The sequence below is a fragment of the Zingiber officinale genome, chromosome 5A (genome assembly GCF_018446385.1).
Source record: "Zingiber officinale cultivar Zhangliang chromosome 5A, Zo_v1.1, whole genome shotgun sequence".
Taxonomy (NCBI): Eukaryota; Viridiplantae; Streptophyta; class Magnoliopsida; order Zingiberales; family Zingiberaceae; genus Zingiber; species Zingiber officinale.
In genome coordinates this window covers 73311693-73326783 of record NC_055994.1, presented here as the reverse complement: position 1 = coordinate 73326783, position 15091 = coordinate 73311693, and the positions used below count along the sequence as shown (strand labels likewise).

The window sequence follows — 15091 nt, the reverse complement described above, 5'->3', positions numbered from 1 at the left end:
AATGTTTTTAAAATATTCTAGAGATTTTTAGAAATTTTTAGAGTATTTTTACGCAATTTTTGAAAGTCGTTTGATATTTTTACAAATTGAAGGAAGTTTTGACAAAAAATTATCAAAACCGAGGTTTGAACCGAAAACCACGGGTTAAGCAGAGATTCGCTTAACCAACAGACCAACCGAACTTTCCTTAACTAAACCTATATTGAAATATAGTTAAGTCATAATAAAAACCCTAGTTTTAAAAGAGAACCTAGGTTTTCTTTTCCTCTCCTTGCCCGAAACTCTCTTCTCCTCACACGCACGCACGGCGCGGCGGGTTTTGCTCTCGGGCGAAGAAGGCGATCGAGCTAGGGTTCTCTCCCTCCGGCGGCCGGCGAAGGCTTTGTCCGACCGGTCCTCACCCGTACGTGGTCACCTCGACGAAGGGAGCTCGGGAACACAAAGGAGCCGCCGAGATCTTCAAGCTCCACCCGAACCCTAGATCTCCCTCTCGGTTGTAAGTCCAAGCAAACCATTGTAAGCACTACTCACCTGTGGTAGGAGTAGCTCCGAGCTTTAGGTTTTCGTTTTCCTTGCTCACGGAATTTGCAGTGCCGAATAGATGATGCTAGGGTTTGTTATTCATTCTTTCCTTCAGTTGCTGCTAGGTATTTTGCCATGCATTCTAAGTTTCGGTTGGACCTTGTAGCTCACTTCCCAAGTGGCAGAGACAACTTGAACTAAGCAGGAAGTTTCGGCTGCCTTGGAGTTTTTGGGTTTCCCTTCCTTGCTTACAAAACCTGTCGAACAGAGATTTCATTGCTAGGGATTAGTTGGTTTTGAGTCCTTCCTTGCTCTGTTTGTAACAGTCCGAACAGCCCTCTAATTCTAGCACATAGTTCATGTTTTAAGCATGCTTCAATTGTAACAGTCCGAACAGCCCCTAATTCCAGCATGTAGTTAAGTTTTAAGCATACCTTTAGCACTTAAATGTTGTATTCTTGTATGTCTACCTGCTGCCCATAAATTCCAGCAAGTTTGTCTTCCTTTGGGCCGTGCAAATGGGCATAAACAGCCCTTAATTATTAGTATGCAGTTCTAGTTTTTCCTTGCTACCTCCATGAACATGAACAACCATGCACGGTTTAGCTTTCCTTGCTACTTAATGAGCATGCACAACTTGGTACACTAGTATGTTTGGATAGATCGTTTGTTGCTGTTTTAAGGGTAAGAATAGCCTTGTTATAAGAATTTAGAGTTAGCTTATTTTACTACTTTATCTAGCATTCCAGTGTTTGGTTTCTTTGCATTTCAGTTGCTTAGTTTCCTTTGCATTTCAACATGCAATTTAGTTTTAGAATTTCACGGCTTTGCTCTATTTTATAGCATGCTTAGAGAGTTCAGACTTGCTTTCCTTTGATTTATGTCTATTGTAGCATGCTTAGAGAGTTCAGATTTGTTTTCCTTTATTTAGTTAGGATGGGTTTAGTATTTTCCTTGCTACTCAGAAGGGCAAGAACAACCCTTTATTTAGTTAGAATGGATTTAGCATTTTCCTTGCTACTCAGAAAGGCAAGAACAGCCTTCATTTAAAGTATGTAGTGTTAGTTTCTTGAATTTCTTGAACATGAACAGTTATTAAGCTTATCTTGTAGTTTGATTTGCTTGCTTTATTTTTATAGCATGCTCAGTTAGTTGCAATTCTCTACTTGTTAGATACACTTGTAGTATTCGAATAGCATGATCAGTATTGAATTAAGATTTAGTTTCTAGTTTCTTGTTTTGATACATATACATATATGTGCTAGTTAGCTTTTAATAGCTCTTTAATCTGAAGCATATAGTTAGTTGTTTTTGCTATTTTAATAAGATGAATAGCCATGTATTTTAGTGGTATGTGCCCTATTAAGCCTTTTGAGGATTATGGGTAACTACAAGTAAGAAAAAGACCAAGGTATAGTTAGAAAAGATAACAAGTAAATTTAAAGTAAGAGGCTAGTACCCGACTTCCAAGGTTATCGTTAAACAAATCCAGGTGACCAATTCCAAGGTCTTGGCCCTGGTAAGATGAAGGTCTTTATCCTCATAGGACTGGAGGCTCGCTACCTCAGTCACTATTAGAGAGCGCGCATAAGATGGTACTAAGCCTGGGCCCAAGAAAGAGAAGAAGAAAGTTAAGAATTAATTTCAAGTATAAAGCTATAAGTAAATGAAACAAGTATCACCTATGTTTAGAACTAGCCAAGATTAGCTCTTTTAATTCTAAGCATATCGTATTAGTTTTCATTTACTTTCTTATGAGTTTATTGAGCATGATTAGCTTTATTTCCAGTATGCAGATTTATTCTTGTATATCATGAGTATGCAGTTTATTTTAGTGCTTTGCTATTAGATGAGCATGTTTAGTTTTTCTTTTTAGCATTTCAGTTGTAGCATCCTTTACATCTTATGCACTTTCGAGTTTTTGTGAGATAGATTAGTACTTACTAAGCGTTTCGCTTATAGATTTATTTTCCTCCTACTGCAGATAAAGGAAAAGTTAAGGTGTAAAGAGGAAGGCGACAAGGAGAATGCGTGATAGATGTGTGTGATGCCAGGACTATGGAGGGATCTGGGAAGCTATGAGTTTTCATGTTTAGTGGAAAAGAAATAGTTGAGTTGTACTTTATAGTTTGTGTCATTTGAGATTGTATTCTTTATTCCTTGTTTTTTTATTGAGTTCATTCGTGTCTTAGATTGCATGCTGTGATGAGTCTCTGTGTAATAAGTAGTTGTTTTAGTGTTTGACTTTTATTAAACTGCATGAGTGTTTGATATATGTTCCAGCCGACTGTGGCTGTATATACTGTGTATGTATTGATGTTTATGGTCACCGGTACAGGGGAGACTGCCGAAATTTTTCGGTAGGGATTCCTCGTGGTTTCGATCATACCGATTAAGTAGAGTTAATAGTTAAGTAACGGTCACCTTAGAGAGTAGTAGTAGTAGTAAGAAGGGTGGTCGTTACAAAAGAGGAAAACCAAGCAGTATCAAATTTTGGAGTCATCACGAAGAAGAATGTCATCGAAACCAACTTAGAATCCCAAATTCGTCAATAATCTGGAGGGCTCAACGAAACATAGAATATCATCAAACCCAACTAAATTCCCTAATCTGTCGGGAAACCAAAATGAAAACAAACATTATCATAAAGAAGGGAAACACCATTCTCCCAAATCCAATTGAAAAATTACAGAAACATCTCAAGGGAAAACAGAACATCACAAAGAATTCGAATCGAAACCTATCTAGCTGGTTGCACATCTTAGACAAGCATTTTGAATACCCTAGCTACCAACTCCTTTACCTCATAGATCTCCTACCACATATGAGGAAGTACTTGCTCAACTATATAATCATCCTCTTTCTTGTTCTTTCTTTGAACCTCACGGCAATAAGCCCTAAACGGAAATCCCCACAGCAAAATTCGAAAACAAGGAAGAAACAAGAACCCGGAGCTACTCTACTGCAGGTGAGGAAGCACTTACCTCGGTTCCTTGCACTCACAGCCGAAGAGAGGGACTTCCTAGGGTTCGGGTGAGCTTGAGATCGTGGCCTCTCCCTCGTGCTCACGGCTTCCTTCTCGACGAGAGGAGCTCGATGGTGCGAAGAACTCTCGGCGTTAGCCCCTCGCCGGCTGCCGGAGGTGAAAACCCTAGCTCCGGCTTGCTTCCGCCCGAACCCTGCCATCGCGAGCGAGAGAGAAGAGGAAGGGAGGAGTTTAGGTCACGGAAAAATAATCAAGCCCTAAGTTCTCCTTTTATAACTCAATATTCTGTTAACTTCTTTAAATAAATTTGCTACCCTTTTCTAAACAGAACCGGCCGCATGAACACTTGGTTAGTCGTGCATGGGTTAAGGCTTGGCTCGTGGGTTCAAATCTCGGCTGCAACCCTTTTCCTTCCTATTATTTCCTGTTATTAACTTCTACTACATAAATACATTTCATTCTTCTTTTAATCAACAACGACTGCTTGCACACTTGGTCAGCCGGACTCGCTTAGCTTAAAGCTTGGTTCGGCCGGAGGTCTCGGGTTCGAATCTTAGCTTGGACATTTTTTTGTCGAAACTTCTTCGTTTAGTAAAAATACCAAACGACCTCCAAAAATTACATACAAATACTCTAAAAATCTCTAAAATATTTCTAAAATATTTCTAAATATTTTTAACCCCTATTAGAACTCCAAATGAGAAAATTTGGGTCGTTACATTTTCAACTATCAATGTCACCGGCCCAATCACTATCATAATAGCCAACAAACATAAAGTCGTCCGAGAAAGTATACAAGATACCATAATTAATTGTACCTTTGATGTAGCGAAGAATTCTTTTGTCAATTTTCAAATGTGAAGTAGTAGGAGCTTCCATGTAACGACTCACAAGTCCAACGCCAAAAAGAATATCCGGTCTAGTACATGTTAGATACCTCAAGCTTCCAACAAGACTCTTGAATAAAGTTGGATCAACTTTTTCACCATCTTGATTCATATGTGGCTTGATTCCACACTCCACAGGAGTCCCAACCGACTTGCAATTTTTCATATCAAACTTCTTGAGAATTTCTTTAGCATATCCTTCTTGAGAAATAAATATGGCATCATCTCATTGCTTCACTTCAATCCCAAGATAGTAGGACATTATGCCAATATCCGTCATCTCAAACTCCTTTGTCATAGCTCTCTTGAAATCTTCAAACATCTTTGGATTATTCCTTGTAAAAATTAAGTCATCCACATACAAGCAAACGAGTGACATATCCCCATTTTTGTCATTCCTTGCATCGAGAGCATGTTCATGTGGACACTTGATAAAACCATTTGCTCGAAAATATTTATCAATTATGCTATTCCAAGCACGAGGAGCTTGCTTCAAGCCATAGAGAGTCTTCTTCAATTTTAGCACTTTATTTTCTTCGTTAGGCACTACATAACCCAAAGGTTGATCAATATAGACTTCTTTCTCCAAGTCTCCATTCAAAAATGCGGATTTTACATCCATTTGATGGATTCTCCAACAGTTTTGAGCTGCAATAGAAATGATCAATCGAATTGTTTCAAGATGAGCAACAGGTGCAAATACCTCATCATAGTCAATTCCAGCCTTTTGCTTGTACCCCTTGGCAACCAATCTTGCTTTGTATTTTTCAACCTCGCCTTGCGCATTTCTCTTTATTTTGTACACCCACTTCACACCAATTGTGTTCTTGCCATTCGGTAATGATACTAGCTCCCATGTATCATTCTTTGTGATTGTCTTGATTTCTTCATTCAAGGTACTTCTCCATTTGTTATCATGAGCAACATCCTCATAACTTACAGGCTCGGTTTCTGCTAGTAAGCAAAATTGAGTAAAATCACTAAAATTTACCTCTTCAGTGGCATCATAAATGTCACTCAAACTTCTGAATCTTTGAGGCCCTTCACTCGAGCTTGCTTCATTTGTTTGTGAATCTTGTGGTTGTGGTGTTGGTGGTGGCGTATTAGGTGGTGTCATGCCTTCTTCCCCCTCATCATCATCAAGGAAAGAACTATATCCCCTCTCTTTCTTTGTAGTACTCCACTCCCAAACACCTGCTTCATCGAACTCCACATCTCTGCTTATGACAATCTTCCCATTTCTTGGATTATACAACTTGTACCCTTTAGAGCTTTGATCATAGCCGATGAAGAGATACTTTGCACTTTTATCATCAAGCTTTGTTCTTTTCTCATCATAAACATGCGTGTAGGCAATGCTTCCAAAAACCCTCAAGTGTGAAACACTTGGCTTGTATCCACTCCAAGCTTCTTGAGGCGTCATACCATGAACACTTTTGGTGTGACACCGATTCATCAAGTTTACTGTACAAGAGATAGCTTCGGCCCAATATTTATTTAGCATATTCTTGCTCTTTAACATACTCCTCACCATGTTGAGAATAGTTCGGTTCTTTCTCTCTGTCACTCCATTTTGTTGTGGTGAGTATGGAGTCGTCATGGGACAATGGATGCCATTTTCTTCGCAGAAAATCTTGAATTCATTAGATGTGAATTCTCCACCTCTATCGGACCGAAGAGATTTGAATTGATAGCCACTTTGTTTCTCCACAATTAATTTGAACCTTTTGAAGGTTACAAACACCTCTGATTTTGCCTTTAAAAAATACACCCAAGTTTTCCGAGAATAATCATCAATGAAAAGCACAAAGTAATTATTCTCACCAAGTGATGATGGCTTGATTGGTCCACACACATCCGAGTGTATCAACTCCAATGGATGTTGAGCCCTTGTTAAAGACTCCTTGGGAAAACTTTTTCTCGCTTGCTTGCCAAGAAGACATCCTTCACAAAGTTAATTAGGATGGTTTATGGAAGGCAATCCTTTCACCATTCTTCCTTTGCTCATCATTTTCAGCCCATCGAAGTTCAAATGCCCAAATTTCATGTGTCATAGCCAAGATGAATCTTTGAAACAAGATTTCAAACACATAGGAACATCACTTTGAATATTTAGCAAAAACATTCAGTTCTTTGTCATGGGCACCTTAGCAAGCAATCTTCCACTATCATCTTTCAACGTCAAGTATTTATCTTTTAGGTGAATATCATAATTCTTTTCCAATAATTGGCCCAAACTCAAAATGTTACTTTTCATGGCCGACACATAAAACACATTGGAAATTAATTGATGACTTTCATCTTTAGAACGAATCAAAATCGTACCTTTTCCTTTCACTTGAACTTTCAAAGAGTCACCAAAAGTTATATCTCTATCGGTTGATTCATCAAGCTCCACGAACAAATTTATCCTTCCGCAAATGTGGCTATTTGCACCGAAATCAAGATACCATGCACTCTCATTCTCATCTTGATCATTTTGCAAGCTAGAAGCAAAGTAGGGCTCGAATCTTCTTTTGCATCATTGCTCTCCACAAAATTGTTTGTCTCCTCCATGTTATTTCTACATTCCCAAGAATAGTGGCCAAGATGATAACAAGTAAAGCACTCAACTTCAGATTTGTCATACCTTATTTGATAACCTCCACGACTTCTACCTCTTCCACGACTTCTTCTTTGATTGAAGTTTTGATTCATCTCATTATTATATGAGATGTTTTTGTCACCTCGTCCACCTCTTCCATGACCACGACCTCGACCTTGGCCATGCCCTCGAGATCCTCCACGTCCGCGGCTTCTTTGGGATGTGCCTTGGAATGTGTCCTTCAATGATAGCTTTGCTTTCAAAGCTTGTTCAACCGATTCTTGAACCGGTTTTATCAATCTTTCTTCATGTGCTTGCAAAGATCCAGCAAGTTCATCAACGGTCATGGTGTCTAGATCTTTAGACTCTTCGATGGCAACCACGATATAATTAAATTTTGGATCCAAATATTTCAAAATTTTTCCAACAATTCGATCATCTTTCATATCATCTCCATATCTTTTCAATTGATTAGTGACAACTAATACTCTTGAGAAATAATCTGAAATGGATTCGGAATCCTTCATGCGTAGAGATTCAAACTCTCCTCTCAATGTTTGGAGACGTACCTTCTTCACTTTATCAACACCTTTAAATGAAGCTTGAAGAGTTTCCCATGCTTGCTTGGAAGTAGTTGCCGCAGCAACTTTCTCGAACATCTTTTCATCCAAACTTTGATGGATGAGGGTGAGCGCCTTTTGGTTCTTCTTCTTGGCGGATGCCACATTTTCATCAACGCCATTCTCCACAGGATCCCAAGCTTCATATGATCCAAGCAAAGCCTTCATTCTTATGCACCAATTATCATAATTTTCTTTGGTGAGAGATGGAACAACAAATGGAGTTCCATTCGACATTTCCTCCAAGCTTTTTCTCCAAACACAAATTGGGCTCTGATACCACTTCGTTAAAAGATGAAGAGCAAAAAAAACTATAACACTCAAGATGGGAGGAAATTACTTCTTCATTTCATATCTAAATTGTTAAATCTATAGGGTATTTATAGGGTATACCCAAGATGTATCTACATAAATACATGAATCAATATTAAATGACATACATGCATCATCCAAAGAATCATTTGTTGAATATTGGAGCCTTAATGGACCAATATCGGTTTTATGAGAAAATCGGAATGCCATCAATAGATAGAAGTCATAATTGACTTCAAAATTGAAATCTACGTTTCGCGTAGATAGATTTAGACTATTAATTTGCTCAAAACCAATTAAAGGTGAATGAGAAATTAATTGTTTAAAGTCGGCCCAAATAAACATTAATTACTCATTAATGATATATAAGGAAATGCATGGGAGAATAGTCCCACATCAAAAATTTTCGATGTGCATTCTTTGCTTATTAATGATGCTGTGTTAATGGAGTTAACTCAGGAAAAGACCAGGTGCTCTCTTCTGAACCCGCCACCCGCCATGTGCGCAATGGACGCTTTGTAGGCGCACTTTGCACTTGACATGACAATGCCTATGTGGCATCCACGTGGGCAAGAAGAGATGACTGGACTGTTGATTGGGGCAAACGGATGGCTACCGTTGATCAAAGAGGTGTGATGGATCGTCGGTGATGCGATCTGGAGCGTTGGATCACGAAGAGTCACGATCTGACCACTTGGGATGAGACTTGATCTAAAACATTAGATTGAATGGATCAGTAGATTCAGATCCGATGGCTGATGACAATAGGCGAGATCTGAGGGTCACGACTCTTCAGATCTGATGGATGAGATTAAAGTGGGATATGTGAAGGGTTATAACTCTTCAGAATGGACGATCCAGATCGATCCAACCCAAAGAACACATCCACTCACCCAAAAGGCATTCAACCTCTTCATTTGCTATAAATAGAACCCTCCAGATGTTGGAAAATTCATTCGAATTATCGAATTCATCTATTCTACTCTCTCTTGAACGAATTGCTACGATTCCGAGACGTTCGTCGTTGTATCTTGGGAACGAATTGCTGCTATCCGTTAGCACCGTAGTGGAGCAATATCGTCCGCCAACCCTTCCCTAGGTCAACAAGGAGGAGGTAAATCACGGGTGGCTACCACTATCATGAGAAGTCAACATTTTCCGGATGGCAACCTTGCTGGCTGCTCTTGAGCCCTTCCAAGCAACAGATGAATGGGAAATCTGAGATTTCTCTCGAACCCCAAAGGGGAAGTAGATGTATGTCTAGTTTTAGGAGGACGAGTTTTGAGGAAAAATGCGCCAGGAAGAGGAATTTGGATTTTTCTCCATTTGTTCTCCACCGGGGCAAACGAAGAACTTTATGAAAATGGAGCTCTATTCTCCCCATAGAAAATACCAGGTTAACTAACTGACTGCAAAGGAGTGTTTTGGTACGTGATTAAATGTATTGTAATCACTATATGAGACTCCTGTGATGGAAAGGTCTCCTCTTCTTGCTCTCAAACCTTGCCTTGTTATAGGTGATAGGCAGCGTGCTATTGGCCTACTGAGCTGATGCTTTTCATACCAATTTTAAGCTGCTTATATTTTGAGCTTTGCCTGAATTTTGATTTGCTGCTTCATCTTTGCAGTCGCTCCGGAAGTTACCCGAGCCACCTGTTAATAATCACCACACTATTAAAGCAGCTTGTTGCTCCCGGGAGGAAGGATTTCATCGAACTTCCAGATCTTAATGATCTGCCAACTGATTGCTGAGTTCCCAAATTAACTTGGTCAAGCCTATTGATTAATTGAAATATATAGGATGTTATGATCAATAGAAGGTGGTCTTCCTGAATCTTTGGATGGCAACCATATATATCTGATGTAATATACAATGCGTAGAGGCGGTTCTCATGAGTGATTAACAGTATGTAACTCCAAGAGTTTATTACCTTTAGGATTTGCAGAGATGATTTCTCCTTTTTATTTCACTACATTTTATATATATATATATATATATATATATATATATATATATATATATATATATATATATATATAGATTTCGAGGAGTAAATAAAAGAGAGGTCGAGAAAATGTATCTCCGGTTGAAGCGTCGGCGTGCCGACTGTATTTAGAGAATTTATTGCCGCTCACGGTGCAAGGCTCTCCAGCAAAATCCTCCCAAGATCCGACAACCACTCGCGTCGTCCGTAGGTGTACTCCAAGACGAACGGCGCACTCGGACTCAACCTTAGATCGCTAAAAACCAAGCCTCGATAAGGAAGAAGACAGAGAGAGGGAAGGAGAGAAAGCCGACTGCTTCGGTGTGTCTTGAACCAGGAACAGAGGCAGTGTATTTATCCTTCAAGCGCGAGGCCGCCTGCAAGCCAGAGGCAGTGTGTCTTATATTTTGAACCAGGAACGCTCAGGACATAACCAAGAACCAGACCAAACCAGAGATTGGCAAAAACAAACTAGGCCGCCTGCAAGCGCGAGGCCCATGAGCTGCGGATTTGCACCCCCCCTGCGCGCGATGATCGTGTGCGTCGCGCCCGGTTTATGGATTTCCGGCTCGAACCCCCCCGAAACCACTTGATTTGGGCTCGGCCCGCGCATGCGTGTAGGCCCCCTTAACATTGCTAAGCAAGGATGGAAGGACTCCATATATAAGTTCTTTCAACCTTCTTGGCTTAGCAATGTGGGACTAAATGCATACACATATGCATTACCAAAACATGAAAAATAGTTTGAATTAAATACATAAAACTCAACATGCTCCACCATATTGCTCATCCAAATATCGTGGTGGAAGCCTTGATCGATCTCCATGAATCTCTCCGCACTAGAAAAAAAAAACACTTATATAGAAGCAGTTTATTAAGAGCAGTTGTAACACTGCTCTTCAAAATTCAAGAACAAAATCGGTTTAAACTAAATCATTTCTATTGTCTTACTTATTTCATAACGGTTTTACAACCACTCTTACTGAATAACTTTAGCACTAATTTAAATAAATTGTCACTGTAAACTACCCTTAATGATATAACTATTAGAAGTAACTTTGAAATTACTAATATTGAATACTTGTAGCAGCGGTTTTATGTCAAATACTGCTATAAAATATTTCTATTACTCTAACTTTTAAGAACAATTATCAAAATGTTCCTATTGAATAATTCTAACATCATTTTGTGTAAAGTGCTACTATAAACCACTTCTATTGGTCCATTGTTTTAGAATTAGTTTTCAAACTGCTCTATAGATGTTGTTTTTTGTGCTGTAGAATTCTCCCAGTGGCATGCCATATAGCTATAGGCCAATTCATAGTGAATTCCAGTTTATGGTATTGAACCTAAACATGTGTAGCTAAATCTTCAGCTGCCTACTATCATGAGAAGTCAACATTTTCCCATATCCGTTTCTCATGTCTAGTTGGGACTGCAGTTATTTGTTAATGATTGGTGTGTGTTGCTATCTATAGACTCTATAAGGCTCTGTTTTCCCTCACGGATATGGAGACCCTTGAAGATCGACCATGGCAACCTTGCTGGCTGCTCTTGAGCCCTTCCAAGCAACAGATGAATGGGAAATCTGAGATTTCTCTCAAACTCCACAGGGAAGTAGGATGTATGTCTAGTTATAGGAGGACGAGTTTTAGGGGACTGCAGTAGTTTTAGTAGTTTTAGGAGGAAATCTGAGATTTCTATTGGCCTACTGTGCTGATGCTTTTCATACCAATTTTAAGCTACTTATACTTTGAGCTTTGCCTGAATTTTGATTTGCTGCTTCATCTTTGCAGTCGCTCCGGAAGTTACCCGAGCCACCTGTTAATAATCACCACACTATTAAAGCAGCTTGTTGCTCCCGGGAGGAAGGATTTCATCGAACTTCCAGATCTTAATGATCTGCCAACTGATTGCTGAGTTCCCAAATTAACTTGGTCAAGCCTATTGATTAATTGAAATATATAGGATGTTATGATCAATAGAAGGTGGTCTTCCTGAATCTTTGGATGGCTAACCATATATATCTGATGTAATATACAATGCGTAGAGGCGGTTCTCATGAGTGATTAACAGTATGTAACTCCAAGAGTTTATTACCTTTAGGATTTGCAGAGATGATTTCTCCTTTTTATTTCACTACATTATCTATATATATATAGATTTCGAGGAGTAAAGCTCCAATTCTTGTTCTACTCTGTGCTGGATCACGAAATATTTATTTTAGTATTTGATGGAAGCAGATGGATTAGGAACAATAGTATTACAACATCAAAGCAAAAGAAAACACTGGTACATAAAAGTAATTACAGGGGAAAAAACTTGAGTATGGTGCCTGCAATTTACAATTCCGAAGTAATCTTTATGATCCCTCACCAGGCCATAGACAATATTAGTGGAAATAAAATATTTATATAGTTCGAGACTCTCTTTCCCACTTCAGGTGTATGATTATTAGTAGAAAGTCAGATGTTTACTTTTAATTTTAAGTATTTAACCAGAATAGACAATTAAGCACGAAACTTAAAGTCTTCAAGGGGATGGATTAGGCGAAATAGTGCATGAACTGCATTGGGTAAGGCCAAGAATGAAAGTAATACTGCACCGGTTGCACTGGGTTGAACGGAGGAGCGCTCGCCGGCAGCAACACAGGAGAGCTGTAATTGACGACCACCGAAGACGACTGCGGCAGCTGCAGCTGCGGGATGGTCGTCTGTTCTACAGAAATCGTTGCATCATTCGCAGGAGGATGATAATTGACGACGCCATGGACCGGCGGGAGCCATTGCAGCAGGGGAGGAAGACTGCTGAGTCGTTGTGCCCTCTCGATACTCGCCTTGATCTTGAACTCCACGCAAGCTTTCTCCACCCCGTACAGCACCATGACAAATTGCGCCTTCTCGATCTCCCATCTCTTCTTCATCTCGGTGAACACCAATCCGATCACCATGCTGTCAAAGCCGGCCTGATGCGCAACGCCCTCTGCTTTTAGGGGGCGTTGGGTTCTTTCCTAGGAATAGGAATCGAAATGGGAATCATTGTATTGTGGAATGGGAATGGGTATGAGCATGGATATCACTTTTAAAAGCAATGTTTGGTTAGTTGTATATCTTCTATCGGAATAAATCAAAGTTTCCTTTTTTACCCTTAAAGGAAAATAAGAGAAAAAAATAGATGTGAGAGAAAGATGAATGTGAGAGAAAAATATGATGAAAGAGAATGATGAGAGAGAAAGTGTGATAAGAAAGAATGAAGAGAGAGAAAGTGTGATGAGAGAAAATGAAAAAAGAGAGTGTGATTGGAGAGAGCATGATGAGAGAAAATATGATGTGAGAGAAAGTATGATAGGAGAGGATGAAGAGAGAGAAAATATAGTGAGAAAAAAATGAGGAAAGAGAGTGTTATGAGAGAGATTGAGGAGAGAGAAAGGATGTGATAGAAAAGAGAATAGTGAATCTGATGGGAGAGATTGAGGAGAGAGAAAGTATGATGAGAGAGAAAGTGTGTTTGAGGAAAAAAAGGAGTAAGTGTGATAAGAGAGATTGAGGAGAGAGAAAGTATGATGAGAGAGAAAGTGTGTTGAGGAAAAAAGGAGGAAGTGTGATAAGAGAGATCGAGGAGAGAGAAAGTGTGATGAGAAAAAAGAGAGTGTGATTGGAGAGATTGAGGAGAGAGAAAGTGTGATGAGAGAGAAAGTGTGATGAGGAAAAAAAGAAGGAAGAGAGTGCGAGGGAAGAGATTGAGGAGAGAGAAAGTGTAATGAGAAAAAAGAGGAAAGAGAGTGTGATAGGAGAGATTAAGGAGAGAGAAAGTGTGTGATAAAATGATGAGAGAGAAACTACGATGAGAGAGAAAATATAATGAGAGAGAATAAGGAGAGATAAGTGATATGAAAGAAAAAATAAATAAATATATTTTGATATTTGATATTAATGGAGAAAATTTTAGTTTTAAGTCAAGGGTATTTTTGAAATAAGGGAATATTTTGATTGATGAAAATAGGGTAATGACTCATTGAAGGGGAGGTACATGGGAATGAGTTATTACCCAATTTCAAGGATTCATTCCCTTATTTGTATTCCTATTCCTATAATCCAAACATTAACAATGGGAATCAATGATTCACATTCCCATTCCCCACTCTTATTATCCTAAACCAAACGCCCCCTTAGTTCCACCAACCTGGCCAACTTTGTGAGGCCGAGCTCGCCGCCAAGGAGCCCGGGGCAAGACCTAGCCACGTGCTTCAGGTCGTACAGTTCGCCGAAAATATTTCCAGCTTCGAATAGAAACTCCGGCAGAGTGTCAGGGAGTGGTCTTCCGGCGGTGAGCACCTTCATCAGGTAAGCGACGTCGTAGAGTCCATGGAAAGTTATGTACTTAGCGTTGTGGCCGCGGAACAGCTTGTGGCGTAGAAGAGAGTAGCATTGCGTCGACTTGATGCCGTTGCGGCGGTTCTTATGCAGGTCGTGGCCGCTCTCCTGCAAGAGGCGGATGGAGTTGGGCGAGGAAGCACTGAGGTCGGGGTCGAAGTCAGCGAAGTTGAATTGCCAGCAACAACCGGGCCATGGCTGGTTGCCGCTAGCATCGAACAGGGCGAGGCCAAATTGAATGATGCTGGTGCCGTCGACATTGTGCTTCACGTCGGCGTAGTGTTGTTCATCGGAGGCGTGGCGGGGAGTGTCACGGAGGAAGCCGGGAAACTCAGTGTCGATGGCAACGATAGGGAAATAACGGAGGAGATCCTCGATTACTAGAGACTGCTCCACCACATTGCTCATCCAAACGTCCGTGGTAGAAGCTTTGATAGATCGATCCATGAATTTCTGGTAGAGGAGGAAGAAGATTGCGTGAGTCTATTTATTTGAGTAATCAGTTAACAGAAATAATAAAAATTTTAAGAGTGTTTTTCGGAACTAATCTTAAATTTTTTTTTGAAGGATTTTTTTTTTTTTTAATGTTAGACCTGGTTTTTCAATTTAAATTTTTACATGAAAAATTATTACCTAGTGGGGAAAAAAATAACAGAATTTGAATTTGTCCACCGCTTTGCTACAATTATAATGTTACTCGGATTTTCCATGAATTAGTCAAATCTATTTTTACAATTTTTTACCAACTTTATCAGTAATATTTAATTTTTTTATAACCAAAGTTAAAATTTAGTCATGTAATTTTTTATCTACCAAATTTAT

At 39.5% G+C, this 15091-nt stretch overlaps 1 protein-coding gene and 1 long non-coding RNA gene across 2 annotated transcripts; one reads left to right on the top strand and one right to left on the bottom strand.

Moving 5' to 3' along the window:
- Window positions 1-255: 255 nt before the first annotated feature.
- LOC121982903 lies at window positions 256-2831 on the top strand. Its single transcript, XR_006112322.1, has 2 exons — window positions 256-516; window positions 2507-2831. It is a non-coding gene; the product is annotated as an uncharacterized LOC121982903 (long non-coding RNA).
- A 9610-nt stretch (window positions 2832-12441) lies between these two features.
- LOC121979638 (putative CCR4-associated factor 1 homolog 8) lies at window positions 12442-14677 on the bottom strand. The gene is made up of 2 exons (XM_042531631.1): window positions 14054-14677; window positions 12442-12906 (listed from the first exon to the last, which is right to left on the bottom strand). Exons 1-2 carry the CDS (start codon window positions 14675-14677, stop codon window positions 12442-12444), a joined length of 1089 nt encoding a protein of 362 aa, XP_042387565.1.
- Window positions 14678-15091: the final 414 nt, after the last annotated feature.

Excerpts from the sequence above, each read along its gene's own strand:
- LOC121979638 (XM_042531631.1), bottom strand. The coding sequence starts at position 14,677 with ATGAGCAATGTGGTGGAGCAGTCTCTAGTAATCGAGGATCTCCTCCGT. Across the intron at positions 12,907-14,053 it reads TGGAACTAAGGGGGCGTTTG|GAAAGAACCCAACGCCCCCT; the intron begins GTTTAGGATAAT and ends TCCTATTCCTAG.